Source organism: Notothenia coriiceps, unplaced genomic scaffold (assembly GCF_000735185.1).
Source record: "Notothenia coriiceps isolate Sejong01 unplaced genomic scaffold, NC01 NC01_scaffold00024636, whole genome shotgun sequence".
NCBI lineage: Eukaryota > Metazoa > Chordata > Actinopteri > Perciformes > Nototheniidae > Notothenia > Notothenia coriiceps.
The window spans coordinates 63482-82579 of NW_011357337.1; the positions used below are offsets into that span (position 1 = coordinate 63482).

At 37.9% G+C, this 19098-nt stretch overlaps 2 protein-coding genes across 2 annotated transcripts in view; both read left to right on the forward strand.

Annotated features, from left to right (window-relative positions):
- The first annotated feature begins 283 nt into the window (after positions 1-283).
- On the forward strand, positions 284-15408 carry ankrd10b (ankyrin repeat domain 10b). Its single transcript, XM_010782329.1, has 6 exons — positions 284-638; positions 1438-1590; positions 2593-2684; positions 11572-11837; positions 12668-12769; positions 14756-15408. Exons 1-6 carry the CDS (start codon positions 441-443, stop codon positions 14986-14988), a joined length of 1044 nt encoding a protein of 347 aa, XP_010780631.1. The 5' UTR covers positions 284-440; the 3' UTR covers positions 14989-15408.
- A 641-nt stretch (positions 15409-16049) lies between these two features.
- ube2al (ubiquitin conjugating enzyme E2 A, like) overlaps positions 16050-19098 on the forward strand; it is a 4036-nt gene continuing 987 nt past the window's right edge. Inside the window, exons 1-5 of the mRNA XM_010782330.1 lie at positions 16050-16246; positions 17565-17645; positions 17742-17767; positions 18003-18092; positions 18195-18283. Coding sequence (XP_010780632.1) covers positions 16203-16246; positions 17565-17645; positions 17742-17767; positions 18003-18092; positions 18195-18283 — 330 coding nt within the window. The 5' untranslated portion in view covers positions 16050-16202. The remainder of the gene's footprint in view (positions 16247-17564; positions 17646-17741; positions 17768-18002; positions 18093-18194; positions 18284-19098) is intronic.

The following is a 19098-nucleotide window of genomic DNA, read 5'->3' on the forward strand; positions in this document are numbered from 1 at the left end:
GTGTGCCTTGGCAGTCTACAGAAAAATGAAGTGACTATTGCACATAAGCAATTGCATTGGAAACACGTTTTTGAAGTTCTTCTGCCCCCTGGTGGCCATTGAAAAAAATAAAAGGAATTATTTCCACCAATGATTCAGACCCACCCTACTCTCCAGAAGGGGGCGACAATGCTCCAGGACAAGAACAAAGCCTGCAATTGTAAATCCAGTCCAGAATGATTTAAATCCAGTCCGCAGTTTGCAGCTCACTCGCGTTTCTCAAGTTTCCCCCCGGCGCGTGCTGTCTGCTTTGTGTTGTCAGGCAGAAAGACGACGTACCAGGCAGGGTGGCGCGTGTCCTGATACACAGGCACCCCAACAACGACCAGAATAAAACAATAGATACTCCTTTTTGTTGTCTGTTTTGGAGTAGTTAGCTATTATTTATAGTTTTTGCTACAATGTCGGTGGGTCTGGAGTCTGGATTCTCGAGTGAGGAGGTCTTAAACAGCCGCTTCCCTCTCCACCGGGCGTGCAGGGATGGAGATGTCGGAGCCCTGTGCTCCCTCCTTCAGCGCACCTCAAACCCGGCTGACCTCTCGGTGGAGGACACCTTCTACGGCTGGACGCCCATACATTGGGCCGCTCATTTCGGAAAGGTAACTTGCAACTGCGTGTTTGGCGGTCCAGTTTTTTCTAAATGGTTTTCCAAAATGAGCGCCAACGCACAAGCCTCGTCTCGGCCATTTCCTGATGTTTAGCCTCACTGTAAGCGGATGAGACTTAAAACGCAGCCATCGTTTACTGGATGCAGACAATGGACCATACACGTCAAATTAACGCTGTTCACCATCTTACGGGTTTTTAAGAAACTACCAATTCTTCATTTTATGTGAAGTTACGCTCTGCACGTGAAAGCGTTGGCTTAAAAAAACAACTTACGTTGACACGGAACAATTGTACATGAGACGTTGACAAGAAACTGGAACGTTACAAGAAAGCTAACATTCGCTCAACTGACACCTGCTAACTGTTACTATTATAATAAAAGGTGGTATCTTAGCAACAGTTATTATATATATTTATCTTTATATATGTTTTTGTATTACTTCTTTCTTTTCAAAAGCCTCTCAATGAAAACGAGTGGCGACTTGCAAGTCAACTTTAAACGACACCTTTCCAACGAACTGACCGAACCCACACAATTACATGTGCCAATATCTGTTTTGCTAACGACACCATAGGAAGGGCAGGCCTGAAGTCAAATAAATTGGATGCAAGCCAACCAGTAATAGATATGAAGACTCCAGGCCACACAATAGTGTTGCATTTTTGTCTCTACTCTAACACACTTGTCCAAACGTGCCCAATGTCTGTGGGAAGTAATGATTGAATAAATCATTGCACATATATAATTATACTTCTGACTCCTAATGCATGGGCTTTGTGTCTTTCCAGCTGGAGTGTGTCATGCGTCTGGTTCAGGTGGGCTGTGGAGTGAATGCTGTGACCTCCAGGTTTGCACAGACGCCCACTCACATTGCTGCGTTTGGGGGCCACCCTCAGTGCTTGTTATGGCTACTTCAAGCTGGTGCAGATATTAACAGACAGGTATGACATCAAGAAGCACACTCGACACATCTGCATACAAGTTCATTTTAGGACTTTGACCGAACTTTTCAAGTAAGATTCCCTTGAGAGATGCATGTAAACATGATCTTTCACCAAGCATACTGACAATCCTACCAGGAAAGCAACACTTTACAAAGGGGCTGTACACGGTCACTGAATTTAACAGCAAATTGCAACAAAAACGCAAATGTGTTCCGACCGATGTACACATGCATTGAGAGACAAAGGTTGAGCAATACAAGGTTAATCTTAGACTGATCCCATCAAGGAGGATGACTCTAAGTGGGGTCATGGGCCCAAGCTGTTACTTTTTAATGTTTATTCATAATATGTTTATCTTATTTTCCTGTAATGCATGCTCTCAGAGTGTTACGAGTATTGCCTGTCACTTATTTTCCTCTCTGTATATTCATGCAGACTCATGCACTGGGGCTATATTTTCTGCTCGGCTACCCTGCTGAGAGAAATCAGATTAGTAGGTCAGGATTACCTAACAACTGTCGTCATCATGAAACTAGTTTCTATCAATTGCCTTTTAATTTTGCTCTGCACATGTTGGAATAAACACTTTTGGAAACAATTATTTGTGACTTTCCCTCTTTTGGAGGGAACATTTGGACATGGCTGCTTTTGGAAAGCAGAATAACTCAGTATTTAAGCTCCGCCCACTGACAGCCTTCTGGTGTAGTTTTTTCCCCTCTCTCTCTCTTTGATCTGCCTTCCTACTAATGTGTAACTGTAAATGTGCGTGGGCGTTAGAGAAGTCTGGTTGAAAAGTTCAGGCTCTGCCCTGCAGAGTTACGCCCTGTTGTCGTCTGTTTTTTCAAACTGTGGAAAAAGAGAAAGGAGGGAGGGATTACTTGATTTAAAACATACTCCTTCATGTTAAGTATCTTATACTGGGTTTTGGCTACCACTACTGTAATTGTGCACAACACAGGCATGTTTTTTGTGTAACTACAGTCTTTTGTCATCTATCAGGATTATGTGGGCGAGTCGCCCATCCACAAGGCTGCTCGTGCAGGCAGTCTGGAGTGTATCAACACTCTCTTGATTCAGGGAGCGAAAGCTGAGTAAGTCCTGTGATCAGATCTGTGACTTCATTTCTTTTCCTCTGTACTATCCAACATCAGTTACACCTTTGCAAGGGATCACCACCAAACTCAAATCAGAGAAGTGATTACATTTAAATTACCCTTCCACGGTATTTCAAATTCAAGAGTCAAAGGCTCAGCAAATACATTTTACAGGTCTGAATGTTAGATTCAAGAAATTATGAAATTGTAAAACAAGCAAATACTTAAACGTCATTTAGAGCTTAACAATTGTATACTATGGCTGTTCTTCACAGATGCAGCCGGATGGAAGCTGCTCAATTAAATGCTAACTTTACAATCATTTACTTTAGGCTCTATCATAAATAAACACTGCTGAACATAAGTATAAAATAAGCAATACTTTTAAGGGAAGTGAAGACTTCGTCTTTTAAATATCCTGCAAATAAAACACCACCTTGTCCTGCTACAGTGACTGTCATGCTGGTGTTCAAATAAACTCAAAGGAATTGTGTGAAACATTTATATATTTTGCCAGTGGCTTTCAAATAAGCTGTGTGCAGTTTATTAAACAACAGGACATTTGAACTCCTTTTATATAGTTTGAGCCCTTTTTCGATTGCATAATGCTTAAGTTTACAAGACAAAATCATCATTCTTTAACCATCCAGCTTAAATGGTTTGAAGATGAGATGAGTTTTAAAATAGAAAAATAACAGAATTGGTGGTGGTCTCTTGAAAACGTGACACATTTTGTTAATCCTTGAAATTGTTGTTTATCGTTGCAACAATTCACATTAAGTTGTCCTCTTTCTGTAAAAACATTGGCGAGGAATATTAGTTTTTATCAGAAATTGTTTTAAGTAACTTTCCTTCACATTCAACAGAAACTTTCATACTGCCTTTGTGATTTAAAGAAGCGCTGCACGGCCGTTTGAATACAAGTAGATCATTAACTCGCCGCGCCTTTCAACTGACGGCTTTGTAAATCTAGAACAATAGTTACACATACCAGAGGACAACGTGATGTAAAGGTTGATAAACTGTTCTTAGTCTAGTAGGCCATATTGCATGATCTTTGTTCAATCTAGATTTGTGGTTTTCTTTATTAATATTTGTTTTGGTAAGTGTCTTACATGTACAGCTTGGCTAGATGACCAAATGCACATTCCCTCTTTTTTTCTGAGGCCCTTTTACATTTAGTAAGAAAAGGCTATAATTATGTTGCAAAAAATGAAAATGCATCTTATCATCCATGATTGTTTGCATGTTTAAATGATTATGAACCTACACAATAACTGGAATACCATATCTCCTAGTTTAAAGAAACAGTTTTGGATCCTGCCTTCGTACATGTGTAAAAGCATATGTCAATTGAGCTAAAGCATACAAAAAAAAGCTCTTAGCACTGCGAAGATAAATAAAAACAAAAGACAACAGATGATCAGATAATGAATTTCTGTAATGAATGCTACCCTGTGTCTCAGTCGTATTCAGATACATAATCTTCCTAAAGCCAAGTGCTTAGTCGCACCCTTTTAGTTGGCAGCTCTTTTTGTGTGTTACCATTTAAAATAATACATTCTGTTATTGTTGGTGCACCTGAAGCCTGAAGAAAGGCAGAAGAGACACAACCCATATTTCTTGTTTCTTAAAATTAGATCTTGTATGACCTGAAGAGACACAAAACCATTACAATGGATTATGTTTGTGTTGCCTTTCACGTCTTAACCGATCATAGTTGGTGTTTCCCAAAGACCATGTTCAGCCGTCAACACAAAGGACGAAGCGCCTAACCTAACTTCTAGCATATCTTATTCAAGCATGTAAATGTTACTATTTGAGCTGCTTGTAATTAATACTTTTTCATAGTTTCTTTAATTTATCTATATTTTTAAAAATAGAGTAACAATATCAAATTACATGACGCTGACATTTAACACAGCAGCATATTTTAAACAAAGATTCATATTTCAATCTTAAACCTTTTCTTTCTTGGCTATTCTTTTACTTGCAGTTTCATTTTTTGCAACAAGCCATATGCCTTTTTTTTTTAATGCCTTTTGACGTCCAGAGATCCAAAACAAACCAGGGGTTTTTAGAAGTGCAAATTATCTGTGTAGCTTTTTTAATGTTTTTTATCCTGAGAGAATATGGTGGTCTTTATAAATCTGAGCTCAGCAAATTACGGCAAGAGAAAAAGTAATATTAGATTCACCATGGTGAATGTAGACTCTACTTATTAGCACTGGTGCACATGAGGATAGATCATATTAGTATTTATCAATATATTTAATATATATTTAATTCAGTTTGATACCAGTTATGTTTACGTTTGGGCCTCCAGTTAATTCTGGTTCCAAAGAGGAATGCAAACAATGCTAACACACATTTTTTTCAGGGTTATTGAAACATTCACGTATGTTTATGTATTCACCTTGTAGTTTGTTATTGGACTACATGGCCTCAGTCACATAACACATACTAGATATAAAAGGCCTAAACACATTTTTATACATGTTTGTTATTCCTAATTGTTGAGACGCATCGATTTTTAGTTTTTGAATTATAAATCAGACTGTAAACTACGAGGTGATTAGATTTATACTCTTATTCAAACCTTCTTTTTCTATGAAACTCCTGGTTTATTTGGCTGTTTTAAATAGCCAAATTAAAGTGAATTTGTTCATGTATACATGTTTAAAACATGCTTGATTTCTTATCGGGGTCTTGTAATGTGCATTTGGTTATCAGCTGATGAGTAATATATATGATGAAAATGATGTGTGATTTATTTTTTCCCTCCTGCAGATTTATAGGTAGTGCATTTAGTTCAGTTTATTATCAGGTTATCTTTTCAATGTATGACCCAGAAATGAATAGAGGTACAACTGGGAGGGAAGCTATGAGAGGCACACTAGGCGGGAATGAGGCTCATGACAAAATAACTAACTTCAAAATGAGTAAACGTATAAAAAAAAACTTATGTTAAAATGTATCACTGATCCTTCTTATTAAAAATATGAATAATAATAATACGTTTATTTAGTATAGCACCTTTCACAGAAATAAAATTCACTAAGTGCTTCTCAAGAAAGAACAAAAGTTCAAATTAAGACCACAGAAACATAATTACAATAACAACATGAGGCAGAAATTAAGGTTAACATAAAACCAAACAAAGACCACGCAGAGTCCCGAAAAGAACAAACATAAGAACACAACGCATCACACGAATAGCGGGGTCTAACGTAAAAAATAAAGATTACCCAAAGTTAAACAAAATTGAAAGGCAAATAATCCTTAGGCACTTTGATGGAGAAACAAATATATATTGTATTGATATGCTGAAGAAGATATTCAATAAGTTTAATAAATACAAATATTTGAAATATTAAAATAGCTTGGCATACAATCTACATAACAATCACTAATCCAGGTTTGATTACTATCCTGTTTTCTTTTCTTTAGTAGGTGCAACACAAATGCATTAAAAACAGTGGGTAATTGAGTTCAATAGGCTGTGAAATTAAGTTATAAAACATTTCTTTATTGTAATATTAATATAGTAATATTTAAACAAATCAACAATATACATAATACATTACATCTGTCTAAGTATTCTCCTTGTAAATAACCGATAGCAATTGACAATGAACATCAATTTAATTTAAGCTCAATTAACTTTTATTCTAGGCTAAAACCTGGGTCAGATCTTATGAATGGCCTTTTTAAAGGTAACACAAACATTTTACTTGATACCTGCAATCTTTCAGTCTACCCGCTTAAGATCTCTTGTCATTTCGCTGGTCTGACGCGGGCTGGTTTCTTTCATCTGTGAAGACGTCGCATCAAAAGAAGTTCCTCCGCCCTTTGCCACACCAAATCGAGACGCCAGTGAACAATCTGCAATCTACACTCTTTGTCCAGTATTTCAGGAGATAAGCTCAAGCAGTGTTTCCGCCAGGGGGGGGCGTCTTGCCATCATTTGACGGCCTTATTCAGCTCGGAACGCCCTGAACTCGAGCCGAGGACGTCCCCAAGAGGTTTTATCGCTTGAAATGACGAAAAGGACAAGGACATCCCTCTGCTGGAGGGGCAAAGGAGCCTGGTGGGATTATTTTCGGAGTATTGAAGATCGTTTCCTCGACATCGGCCTCTTTTCAGCTTTTCGTATCTTGGACCCATGGTGCCTGCCACAGGACAACACGGAACGTGCGCGATTTGGACTCGATGAGCGGTGGAGCACGCGCGTGAACTGCGAGCGCCGGAGCCTTGCAACGGCAAAACTGAAGCTCCGTGGTAAACTTTGGTAAAAAGAGCCGGCTCTTCTTCTTAGTGAGCCGAGCCAAATCATCCGGCTCACTAAAAGGAGCTGTAATTCCCATCACTAACGTAAGGGACGGCTCAATTCAAAATTCAAGTCACGTGACACAACGTGACGGCACTTGGAAGCCCTCTCAGCCCTCTCAGCCCTGGTCTGGCGGAAACACTGAGCTCAAGTGAAGAATTTTTTCTTGATGTATTTGTTGGAGTTTTTTTTACTTGCGGAGACCTTCTATGAGACACTCGTATCAAAGTATAGGGCCGTGTCCACATACAACTTTTGAAAGCGCCAGCGTCTTTTTTCAGTTGATTCTGATGCGAACAGAGTGCATGTGCAGCCACCTAGAAAGCGTCACGCCCAAGGTCTTTGTTTCCCGGTGCATCGCCTTTTTTGTGCGGCTGCTCTGAGCACTTCAAGCAGAAAATATTTCAACTACCGGTACTACTAAGGATTCCACGTCAAAACCTACACACTGATTGCCCTATTTTGCGCAGGAATTTTCACTTGGCCTGGATAGCCCCAATTCCTGACGATGGGACTACAATACATGTAGTATTTGAATGACAGAAGAGTAAACTGCGCTAAATCCTCAAGTGATGCTCATCCTTGTCCCATCAGAAAAAGGAGAAGAACTTTCCATTGGGTCAGAAAGTACTACATCTGGATTATTTTAGTTCTGCAAGACTGGAACACTCTTTTTGTCTTACCATCCTTGATGAAAACTCTGGTCTTATTTGATCGCTTCCTCTGATCTTCAACCCATCAAATTGTTCGTTGACAGTCCTTACGAGTTGGACTGAAGAAATGAAGAAATAACAAACTTTAACTAAAGGGACTTTTTCTTAAAGGAAACTTTAAAGAATATAATTAAAATCTATTAGTCTCAAAGAATAAAATAGCCTTACTTGATCTACTGTGGTTGAAAATGAAAACCTTTTATATTAAATTAAATGTAAGAAAAATTGTCTAAATGGATTATACAAAACTAAACCTTTTTTAGGAAAAAAACTATTTTTTTGTATCATTTGTCATGAGCCTCGAGGTGTTAAGGTGTTCTATTAGCAAGCTAGCTGCAGGCAGGAGTGAGTTACGGCTGCCGGTGACGAGAGTAGAGCAGAGACAGAGGCTTAGTGGAGTGAGATGAGTTAGATTTGCATACCATCATGTACTGAACTGTGTAATGCTAACAATCATCCTGTTGCAATGGTTATTCACTGTCATTTCACTGTACCAAATATTTTACTTCATACACAGAAATGTTTTATTTTGAATGTCACAGTATTAACCCTATACAATATCATAGTCTGTTTTGACATCTAATCTTTGTCACCTTTTCCTTTATGAAAGTGACAATAAGTTTTAAAAAAAAAGTTTTTTTATACTGAAACAGAATCGTACGTCTTAATGTTTTGCAGCCATTGAATTGGAAATGACTTGGTTTTTTCAAGTAATCCTAGAAAGGGGAAGAATAGACACTGCTGAGTCTGCCCCGTTCCCTGGGATAGCCGCACTGTTGTGGCATTGAGTGTTCTCACTATCGCTTCCTATCTACACACTGGCAAACTGTTGAGGTATTTCTTGCGGTGATTGGTTTTAATGCTAGGTTTTTATGAATCAAAACTAAAGTTTTAGACCTGCATGCTTTGCTTATTATCCATGATTGTTCCTGTATCTAGTCTTTTTGTTTTTATTTTATAATTTTTTATTTTATTTTGTGAACTAACCATAGGAGCCCTTTATATGGACAGGTTTAATCACGTGAGTCCCATGTCAACATGTAGCATGATATTAGGCTGCCTCTGGAAGGTTAGAGGATAGTTAGAGAAGATGCATATTGTGTGCTTAGGACGGAAAAGCAAAGCATACCAGGCAATTGCAAAGAATTAACGCTTCCTTTTCAAATTTCCACACAACCTGGGTAAATAAAATACTCTGTTATCCTTTTTTTGGATCAGCGCTTACTGTAGATGTCAGGTCTCACTTAAGGAACACTCTTTTAGGACATTGTGAAGGTACTATTGATTTAGCATGAACTAAGTTAAGTATGCAGAATAGAAGCAAGTGAAAAAATGTATGCGTTTTATAAGAATTCTTATCTCATTTAAGCTAAATATGTGTGCTCCAATCACCTATTTCAAATATCTCATTTGTCTTTCTGTGGACAAAAAACATATTTCTCAACATCTGCTGTTGTAATGTTACAGCATCGTATATATGCAATGCTTATTTTTGGTCCAATCATTAAACAAGGGTTGGATGAGCAAACATCTGGAAATCTTTGTCAGTAAATACTAGATGTTTTATTCCCTGAAGTGAGCGGATGATTTAACAGCCACCCTCAGTATAACAGTTTTTTAGCTTGAGGAAACTGAGATAGCCAGATTTGGTGACATGGGAAGGTTAAGTGACTCCAGAGGCTGCAGACGTAATCACTGCGCTTCCTCTGCTCTAAAAATATAACAAGTACTTTGTGTTATTTTAAACATGGAAAAAATTGAAATAAATGTATTTGACAGTTATTGATATTTGTTAAAAGTTAGGATTATAACATCAGTTCCTTAAAATTACATTTGCTAACCGCAGTGTTTTTATTCACTGGGGCCTCAACAAGTACAGCATTGTTGAGCCTTAACTTAACTGTTTTCAAACTCAAAAAAAAGTTTTAACCGTTTGGATTTCTAGATGTATGTTCCTGAAAGTGAGACCTACCCATCTATCTTACCATTGAATTGTTTAAACGTAAAAATAATCTTTTGGATTAATCCTTTGGAAGCGTTAATTTGATGGGGACGGGTAATGTGCAACAAAATATTGTGTGATTTTATTTTTATTTTTTTCAGTCTTATATTCTTTATGAAATGTTTTCCATGTGTATTAGCTGTTGAACTGTTATTTTTTTGTTTAGATAAAATGCAGAGAAGTTTCAGAACAATTGTTACACAGAATGAATGACCAAACAGTAACCGTGTATTTTAAATTAATTCGATTGCTGTATGGAAGTCAATGTCACTTGGTTTTAACACACCAAATGTAAATACAATTAAATAAATACAAAATAATGTTAGAATAAACAATTCAAAACGTTTCAGTAAGAATGCTGCTAAATATACAATTCCTGCTGTCTCGTGCATATATACAAACATAAATGCACCTGCGAATGATATAGATTTCTGTGTCTCCTTTGCTTGGATGCGGGCCAGAGTCCCGCTTCTCAGACAAAGACCTGACTGTTTGCGTAGAGAACTCATTTTGCAGAGACATTTAGACAGAACAAGTGCCGTATTGTTGTGTAATTGGCCAATGGAGATGGGAGCATTCTCATCATTAGGATAAACGGCCTGTATTGGTTAGAGGAAGACTGGCAGACATTTATCCACCACAATAATCTCACATCAGCATGAGAACATTTGATCTAGGAATCGCGGCACCAACAGCATTTTTTACTTAATTACGTATACAAATAGAGTATTCCTTATTAAATTAGTATTACTCATTTGCAATAATAAGTTTATCTGTCACGGTTTTCATTTGCAGTGAAATTGCTTCCATGCTGAAGTGCCATGTTCTGGTAAGAAAATGTAAAGGTTATGACACGGCACTGTTTGCTCATTCATTATTGAACTAAAGAAAAACTCCCTTTTTGCTGCAACTGGATATGATTAACACAACTGTACACATTGCAACAACTTGAATGGGACTTATAAATAGTTGTACAATCTCTCTTTTATTCTTTCATGCTCATCATTCTTGAAACAAGAAGAATTCCTTACAGCTTAACCAAAAAGGCGTGAGGATGTCTAATGGTTGAAGATTTGTCCTCGTTTCATTCTCCTTCCTAATCCTTGGTTCCTCTGAAGATACAACTTGCATCAGGGCCTCCTTTCTGAATGATCGACCTGTACCAGAAGAATTCTACACTCTTGCTTTCAATGGAGTACATGTTATTTTCCACTTGACACACACACACTCACTCATTATACACAGCATACATTCACAGGGACTTGTGCGCCGCTCCGGGTTTTATTTGCAACTTTAATCTGAGACTTGGCTACATCATCGACTGGAGTTTGGATGCAGCTTTACAGAAATCCTTGAGAAGTATTCCTGGTGGAAATGTGAGATGACGGCAGCCTTTCACCCTTTGCAAAGTCCCCCTTGATGACGCATTTGTCCAAGACCAAGCTGTTTCCATCTCAAAAATCAACGGATCTTTTTATAGCAACATCTTAGTCAGATTATTTCACATTCTCATCAAAGCAAATGCACCTACATTTGTCTTAATCATGTCTTCTTGCAGCAGACATGTTTCCCTTATTTTCTGGAAACTGTCAAGGTTTAAGTTTTATAGAAGATGCAGATGATCCAAAAGGATCAGTCGTCATCTCATGAGGATGACGAAGAAGATGTGAGAGGGTAGAGCAGCACAGGATATTTCTTTACATCTGTGTGTCTGTCTGCGTGTGAAGAGTGTATGTGTGTGTGACTGTGTGCGCGTTTGGGCGTGTCTTATTTTGTTTGTTTTTGTGTAAATCAAAGGTACACTGAGTGTCTCTAACACGCCTCCTTCTCGTTGTGCAGTATGAGGAATGCCAGTGGGCTGACGGCTGCCAACCTGGCCCACGCCCAGGGATTCCAGGAGTGCGCTGAGATTCTCTCCAATGCCCAGAACTTCCAACAAAACATGGCTCAGTCCCACAACGGGACTTTTCTGAATGGCATGACCCAGAATGGGGGCCACGGTCGCCCCACGATCCAGGGACGCAGCTTCTTGAATGGCGTGCCCAACAGAAAGAGGTCTTTTGATGGCATGGGAGCAAACCCAGGGAAGAAGGCTAGACCTAATGGTAGGTCACTCAGCTCATCAGATTCTATTGTTACTTTGGGATTAAAGGTAAACATCTATTTTTAGTTTAGACTGCTGCACATGAAGTCATGCTGGACAGAATGACCAGACAAGACTGCTCAAGACAATACGGCCCCATGTGGAATCTGTCTGTGTGCATTAAATGTACCCTATCTGTAGACAGAAATCCAGTCTGCACTTATCGTACAATCCACAAGTGGTTTTGTATTATAAAACCAACTTTTGATGTAATCTTGCAGAATTAAAATGCCATGTGTTAAAGAAAGAGCTTCTTTATGCTAATTGATTCAAAGGTTTTATTTTCATATTCAAATGAGCTAAAATGTAGAAATGGCATTGAAAATCTTATGACCCGAGCTCCTCCAACGATGCAACATATATAATAAAATACAAATAAAAAATATTGCAAGAATAAATAATAGAATATGATGTGTACAAGAACAGAATGTGAAATGAAATATTGTACATTAACACAAAATTAAATATGGTTTATTGCGGTGATAACTATTTAGATAAATAAGTAGATTTCAAGATGGCAATCAGATAACAGAACTCAGGTGTTTAACAGTCTTCTGGCCTGTGGGATAAAACTGTCCCTGAGTCTGTTGGTTTTGCTCCAGATACTGCGGTACTGCCTGAGCGCCCTGCCATAGTGAGCTTGTACTCTCTAGTCTTCAAAGTAGATGCAGGCGCATAAAGATATGCAGCTGGGGACTAACATCTTAACCCAGACTTTCTGCCATGTTTGAAGTTAAAAAGTTATTTTTTCGAATATCATTCCTATTGTTTGTGTCTGCATCTTGCTCTCAGGTCTGGGCATGCCAGGAGAGCTGCGCAATGGGAGCGGGCCACTGGGTGGTGCTGGAGAAGCCCAGATGGAAACCATGAACATGGAGTCGACTGTAACCTCAGGTGGGCCAGGACCCTTTGCTTTTGGGCTAAATGGGGTTGCACCCCCACATGGGCTGGTGGCCGTGGATCAGTGTGCGGACAGAGGGGGGCCGGAGAGGTCCTGCCTTGCCACTAAAGAGCTGGAGGTCATCACTGTGGCATCGATGCAGACCCCCTGTCGCTGCACCAACTCTTATGCCTACCTGTAGAGGGCTTGTGCTAATGTTCACATTGTGCAGTATATCTCTTTGGTATCGTCGGGCACATTTTAATTTTAATTTTGCATACTGCATGCATAAAAGATACATTTGTTTTGATTTGGTGGTAAGCTACATTTGAACAATGTATAGCAGTGTGTGTTGTATTTTATACTTTTCCATGTACCTAACTATACTCTGACGGATACAAAAAAAAAGAGATTTCTTTGTTAAACTAAATGCATCCGTCCAGTTATACAGATAGTTGTTGTGTATACCTTTTTTATTTTTAAGGTTCATGATAAAAGGAGTTTTGTTTTGCACAATTAAACGGCAGCATCCCAGATAACGCAAACTTATTGGCATTCCCTTCAAACAGCAGTGCAACCGAATGTAGGTCATATTGGCTCAATGGATAAAAATAGTCTTGGTCGAGTTCTAAATCAGTCATGACTACCTGTTGCCTCGTTGCATAATAGGAAAAAGGTCAACTTCATTGGTCACCTGAATATGTTACTACGGTAACGTCTGATTTTCTGTATGGAATGGCTAAAGCATGATCATCCCATATAGCTTAGAAAAAGTGTTTCTTTGCAATCCTATTAAGAGAAATCTATATAGACATATGTAATATCTACATGGTGATCACCTTTTAGTGATATGTTGAGTTTACTGAAGCTGATTGATTATTATGACATTTATATAAAAATGATTAGGGCCTTGGCACTCTTTTAATATACACTTTAGCTGACGCTGTTTTGTAATCCAGAATTTGTATATGCCAAAGCATATCCCCAAATGAATGTAGCTTGTAAAGTATAAACAATGCAGCTTTCCTGTAGTTTGTAGATGTCATGTACTCAGACATTGTGTTCCATTAACTTGGAGTTTGGTTATTCCTGTTTTTCATGTTCGTTTATTTGGGCTGTGCTTATTTGATGGTTAAATATGGTGAATGTTTATTAGGCAACTATAGCAGAGCTTGCACATCTGTATGTTATATTCGAAAACCAGTCTGATTTTGTAATTGGTACTTGGCCATTTTACAATCCGTAGTTATGAGTTAACCATACCGCTCAAGAAAGTTTGCATGGATTTGCAAAAAGCCTTATTTCTTGAGCTGTATTGAGTAGTGGAACAATAACTTTTGGTAAGGGACATTCTTCTTTCTGAATTTTGTGTTTCATGTTACAGTTTATTTCGTTCGACATGGCTGAACATTTGAGTGTATAGACTTTACCTTTGGAACATCCGATGCTTAGTACTGAGAAGGTTGAGCTTTGTACTTTATTGTGTGAAATCATTAAATGTTGATTAATTTGATAAATGTGACTGTGGTGGACCTTTGTTTTCTTGATGTACTGTATCGTCATGCATCTGTCAAGTCCTGTTTATGGTTTCTGGAGTGCAAAACAAGGACTAAACTTCTCTAATTTGAGTTGGGATTATGCCAACATGTCTTGTAGAATTAAGGTTTCCTTGAGGGGTATCTTAAATATCAAAGTGGAGACAGAAATGTTTCCTTGACATACAGCTGTAACTGTAGGTCAAAGCAACCTCAGATCAGGATTTCAAACAGCAGGAAACATGTGGCTTTATGTAAGGCTTTGGAATTTACTTTGAAAACTGTTGATTTACTTTTTCGAAGGTTTTTTTTCTAAAAGTATTTGCTTGTAATGCCCTTCTAATATTTGTGCAAAACAAAATCAATCCTCCCTGTCTCTCTTGTTATATTTAAAGAAGAAGGAATATGGTAACACAATTAATATATCCAGTATATATCCCCTTTGACAATTTGTCTCATTTTCAGTGGCAGGTGAGAGACTCTGTGGAGATTTTTCCTCAAATGGTCACAATCTACCACAGCCTTCAGTTTGGTGTGATCCTGCAGCTGAGATCTTCCAGAGCCAGCTCCTCTACAGCGACTCCTCTGAGAGCGGCGGCAGCGCAGGCAGCCAGGTGGAGCACCAGAGGTCTGTGAAGGCAGAGCAGCTGTACGACCATGCCTTCTTCACCACCATGCTCCTTTACCATGGATCCTAAAGTACAAAATATGTTGACAGGCTGTCCGCTTTTGCCTGAATGTCATATAAGCCTAAAAAAAGTGTTGATTTGCCTTAAAGCCATTGAGTGGTGCAGTTATTCATTGAATGTTTTTGGTTTTGGAAAGGGCAGGCCCATTGTTATGGACTGATATATGTTACTGATTGATTGTTGATTAAGAAGTGGATAAGTTTGTTTTGTTAAAGAGAAAGTGTTTTTTGTTTATAATTAACGTTTGATCCAGCTGTAAATAGCCTTGTTCTAATATACTCTAAACTAAGCATTAACTAACCAGTGACAATACTTACATTTTGTTTGTGTCAAGTGGGGGGGGGTCCCTGCCTCGTGATGTTAAGAAAAACATTGAGTTCATCCCATGTTACTCTAAAGAATAAAAAAAATGTTTTTGCAAAAGTTAAAGTTTTATGGAATTTACTTTTTGTTTGCAGAATCCTAGAAGCATTATGCAAGTGTCTGTAAAAGGAGAATACAAAAAATGTGGATATGGGACTATCTGCCAAGATGTCTGCTGGTGCATCTCTTATTCATATCAAAACGATGTATGAGTGCAGTCAACTCTAGGAACATGTTAATGTTGCATTTATAACTTCATTAATTATAATACACCATTGGGTATAGATTTATAGCTAATTTATATCAACTTAAAAGAGGATGCTTTTTCCTTTATACTTGTACAGACACAAATATAAACTCGCTTCAGTTGTGTACTTTCTGGTCATCGAGCACCTGTCTCCAGGGGCGGCCGTCGTCAGAGCTGCGCTGCACAAACAACGCGTCACTGTGACCACGCCCCGCAGCAGACGACGCCCCTAATGCGAATGGGGGGGGAAGGAAAAGGCTGTTCTAATACAATAACGTAATACATAACTCCATCTTGCCTGTATGTAGAGAAATGCATTAACAGACATGTATGTATAACGTTTCGGATGTATGTACTGACATTCCAATGCCAGAAAGTGTTGTGAAACTTATAATTTGAAATGGTGTCCTCCTCTCTCCTTGATTTGGTATCGTCCAGCAAAACCCTAGCTGGCCTAACCAGGGAATCAGGATTATCGGCAGAACGACTCTGGCTGCTGCTAAGAGGGTCGCTGTGAAGGTGCCAAATAACTAGTAAAAACAATATTACCTTTTGATAAATACGCACCATTTCACGTTTCAGTGTTACCATTACGTGTTTCACAATTTAAACCATGTCCACCCCGGCTAGAAGGAGACTTATGAGAGATTTTAAAAGGTAAGTCGATGATTTGTCAAAAACAGCTAACATTAGCCTAGCGTTAGCTTTAAATAGCTCACCTGTATTTTTTTTTATACAAACAGTTGGGTTCAAACATTCTAAACAGTAACACATTAACGTAACGCAAACAATGTATAGTTAATCTTGAGTTTGTATGAACCTTGGACATTGAAGTGAAATAAAGCTGATTTTGTAGAAGAGCTTTGCCCGTAGCTAGAAGCTAACAGTGCTAACCGATACATGCTAGCAGAATATTCAATATAGTTACTGTCCCAGTTTATGGCTGTTAGCTGGCAGTTAAATATATATTTATTTTTCCATTGACAAGATCAATTTAATGCCATGTATCAAACGTTAGTGTTCCGTGAACTTAAACCAGTCGCTGTTTTGTATTATATGGGGTAAGATGGTGTAAGTTACAATGCCAGCCAACAATAGCTTACCTTATTTTGGAATCATAGGGTCCCTAAATTGTAGCATTAAAATAGTTAGTAAAACGTTTGTGTTAGGTTAGAAATTATAGATGGATTAGTCGTTTTTAAAGATCTAGCAACACGGATTATTATACTGAAATCCCAGATGAGTACATTGTGTTGTAGGCAAGAACAACATAAAGCCAAAGAAAAAGTATACTTCATCTTCTGCAGTCACCACGAAACGGTCTGTTATTCAGTAACAGAACACGTTGCCTTTTTCACTCAGGCCAATATAACGAAATAAAGAAATCCCTCTATATATCAATTTTCCTCACTACATTTTATTTGCCTCAGATCCTTTGATTGTCCTGAGTGTCAGTTTGTTTTATCAATTCTGACCGGAAGTGGTAACCTGCAGGGATTTGGACTTTTCAAACTAAGTCTGTACTCAGTGGTCATTACAAGTGTTTCGACTTGAGCTAGTGGTTATTTTTCTGACTGATAAGAATAACACAGATATGGGTCCGTAAGAGGTAACAATCCACAATTTAAGCATGATGGCATTGACTTGAGTGATTTACAAAGACTGTTGCTTAGTTTTTTTTCATGATATGTATATATTTCTTTCTAGCGGGCTTAATTGTTTTTTGCAAAACTTTAAAACCACAGTTTAATGTTTTAATGGCACAGCCAAGGTAGTCAAGTAATCGATCTGTAATCATTTGAATGTGGCAATTCAGTCCCCTTTACTTCCACTTTTGATTGTATGTTTGTTTGTTTAAAATATCATATTTGTCTGTGGCCTAGTGTTAAAAGGTAGGATGTCATTCGATTACTGACTTCACTAAACTCTGGCTAAATAAATAACGTTTCTTTCTTTGTTTTCTTTTTTTGTAAAGGCTACAAGAGGACCCTCCCGCGGGTGTCAGTGGTGCTCCATCTGAAAACAACATTATGGCGTGGAATGCAGTCATATTTGGGTAAGACATTGATACACAGTCATCATTTACAACGAAATAATTTGTGTTTGACGTTCAAAATCAATGACCAATCTTCTTTTTTCTCTAACCTCACAGCCCTGAAGGAACTCCCTTTGAGGATGGTATGTTAATAACTTGTTGTTTTTTGTAGTCAGGCATATTGCCACTGTATTGAATATCAAACATAGAAACTTTACAGCATGCAAACCCATTATTTAATTTAGAATATATTTAAATAGATGCTCATTTTCAAACAATCGTTTAAATGTGTGTTTTTCTGTTGTGTTAAACAGCCGACTCGCAGTCCGGTTTTAAGGCTAACAAATAAATAGTTGTTTTGTCTTCTCTTTGTTCCAGGCACATTTAAACTCATTGTAGAGTTCACAGAAGAATACCCCAACAAACCCCCCACAGTACGATTTGTGTCAAAGATGTTTCATCCAAATGGTAGGAATATGTTCTTATCTCTTCACACATTAAAGTGTATATATATTATAAATATATAAGTATAAATATTTATGTGCAGTGTGTAATTGTGTTTTCATCCAGTCTATGCAGATGGCAGTATATGCTTGGACATCCTACAGAACCGTTGGAGTCCCACTTATGATGTGTCCTCAATTCTTACATCTATCCAGGTAGGAAGTGTCAATAAACAATGACTTAATAAATGTTAAAACCAAAAAGGAAAAGCTAAGAGGTACTCAGGGTTAAGAGGTATAAAGCAGAGCAAACCCTATACTTAAGATTAAGAAGCTGTAAATGCACATATTGTATGTGTTTAACTAGACAAACTCAATTGTTTTAATATCAGAATTTAAATAACGGTTCCTGTTGCAAAATTAAAATCCTTCAAGTGTTTGCAAATACAGTCAATGTTAATACTGATTGGTAGGATTGAAACTGAAAATAGTTTCCACAGCCTAATCTGACGTCAAACCTCTTTTTTTTTGTTCGATTAAAAGTCAAAGATTCCAGTTAAAATCACCTTACACAATAAAACTGATTTGCAGCATCATTCTTGGAAATATATTCAGAATATTTTTGCTGAAGTTGAATGACCCATTAAACAATGAATAGTTTTCTACCCATATAGTCTTAAGCCCTGTTTAAAACAAATGTTCTTTCCATTTAAATGAGAACGTGCATTTGTGAAAGGGTGTGACTGAGAGAGATCAGATGGACCTTTATTTCCCTGTGGGGAAGTTCAGGAGTTTAAAGCAGTGAAAAACAGGACAGTACAGATTCACACGAGGATAGTCAAATAAAAAATATAATTATATTAGTAACTGTTCAAAGGAGATATCACAACAAGGTACACTTTGATCATTTTAAGGAACATGAATACATATTTGAGTTTGATTTATTAAATATATTTACATGTGTGCTGATGCAAGAGCAGGTCATGTGTACAAACAGGGCTGATTTTATGTATTTACAGTACAGGGGGGGG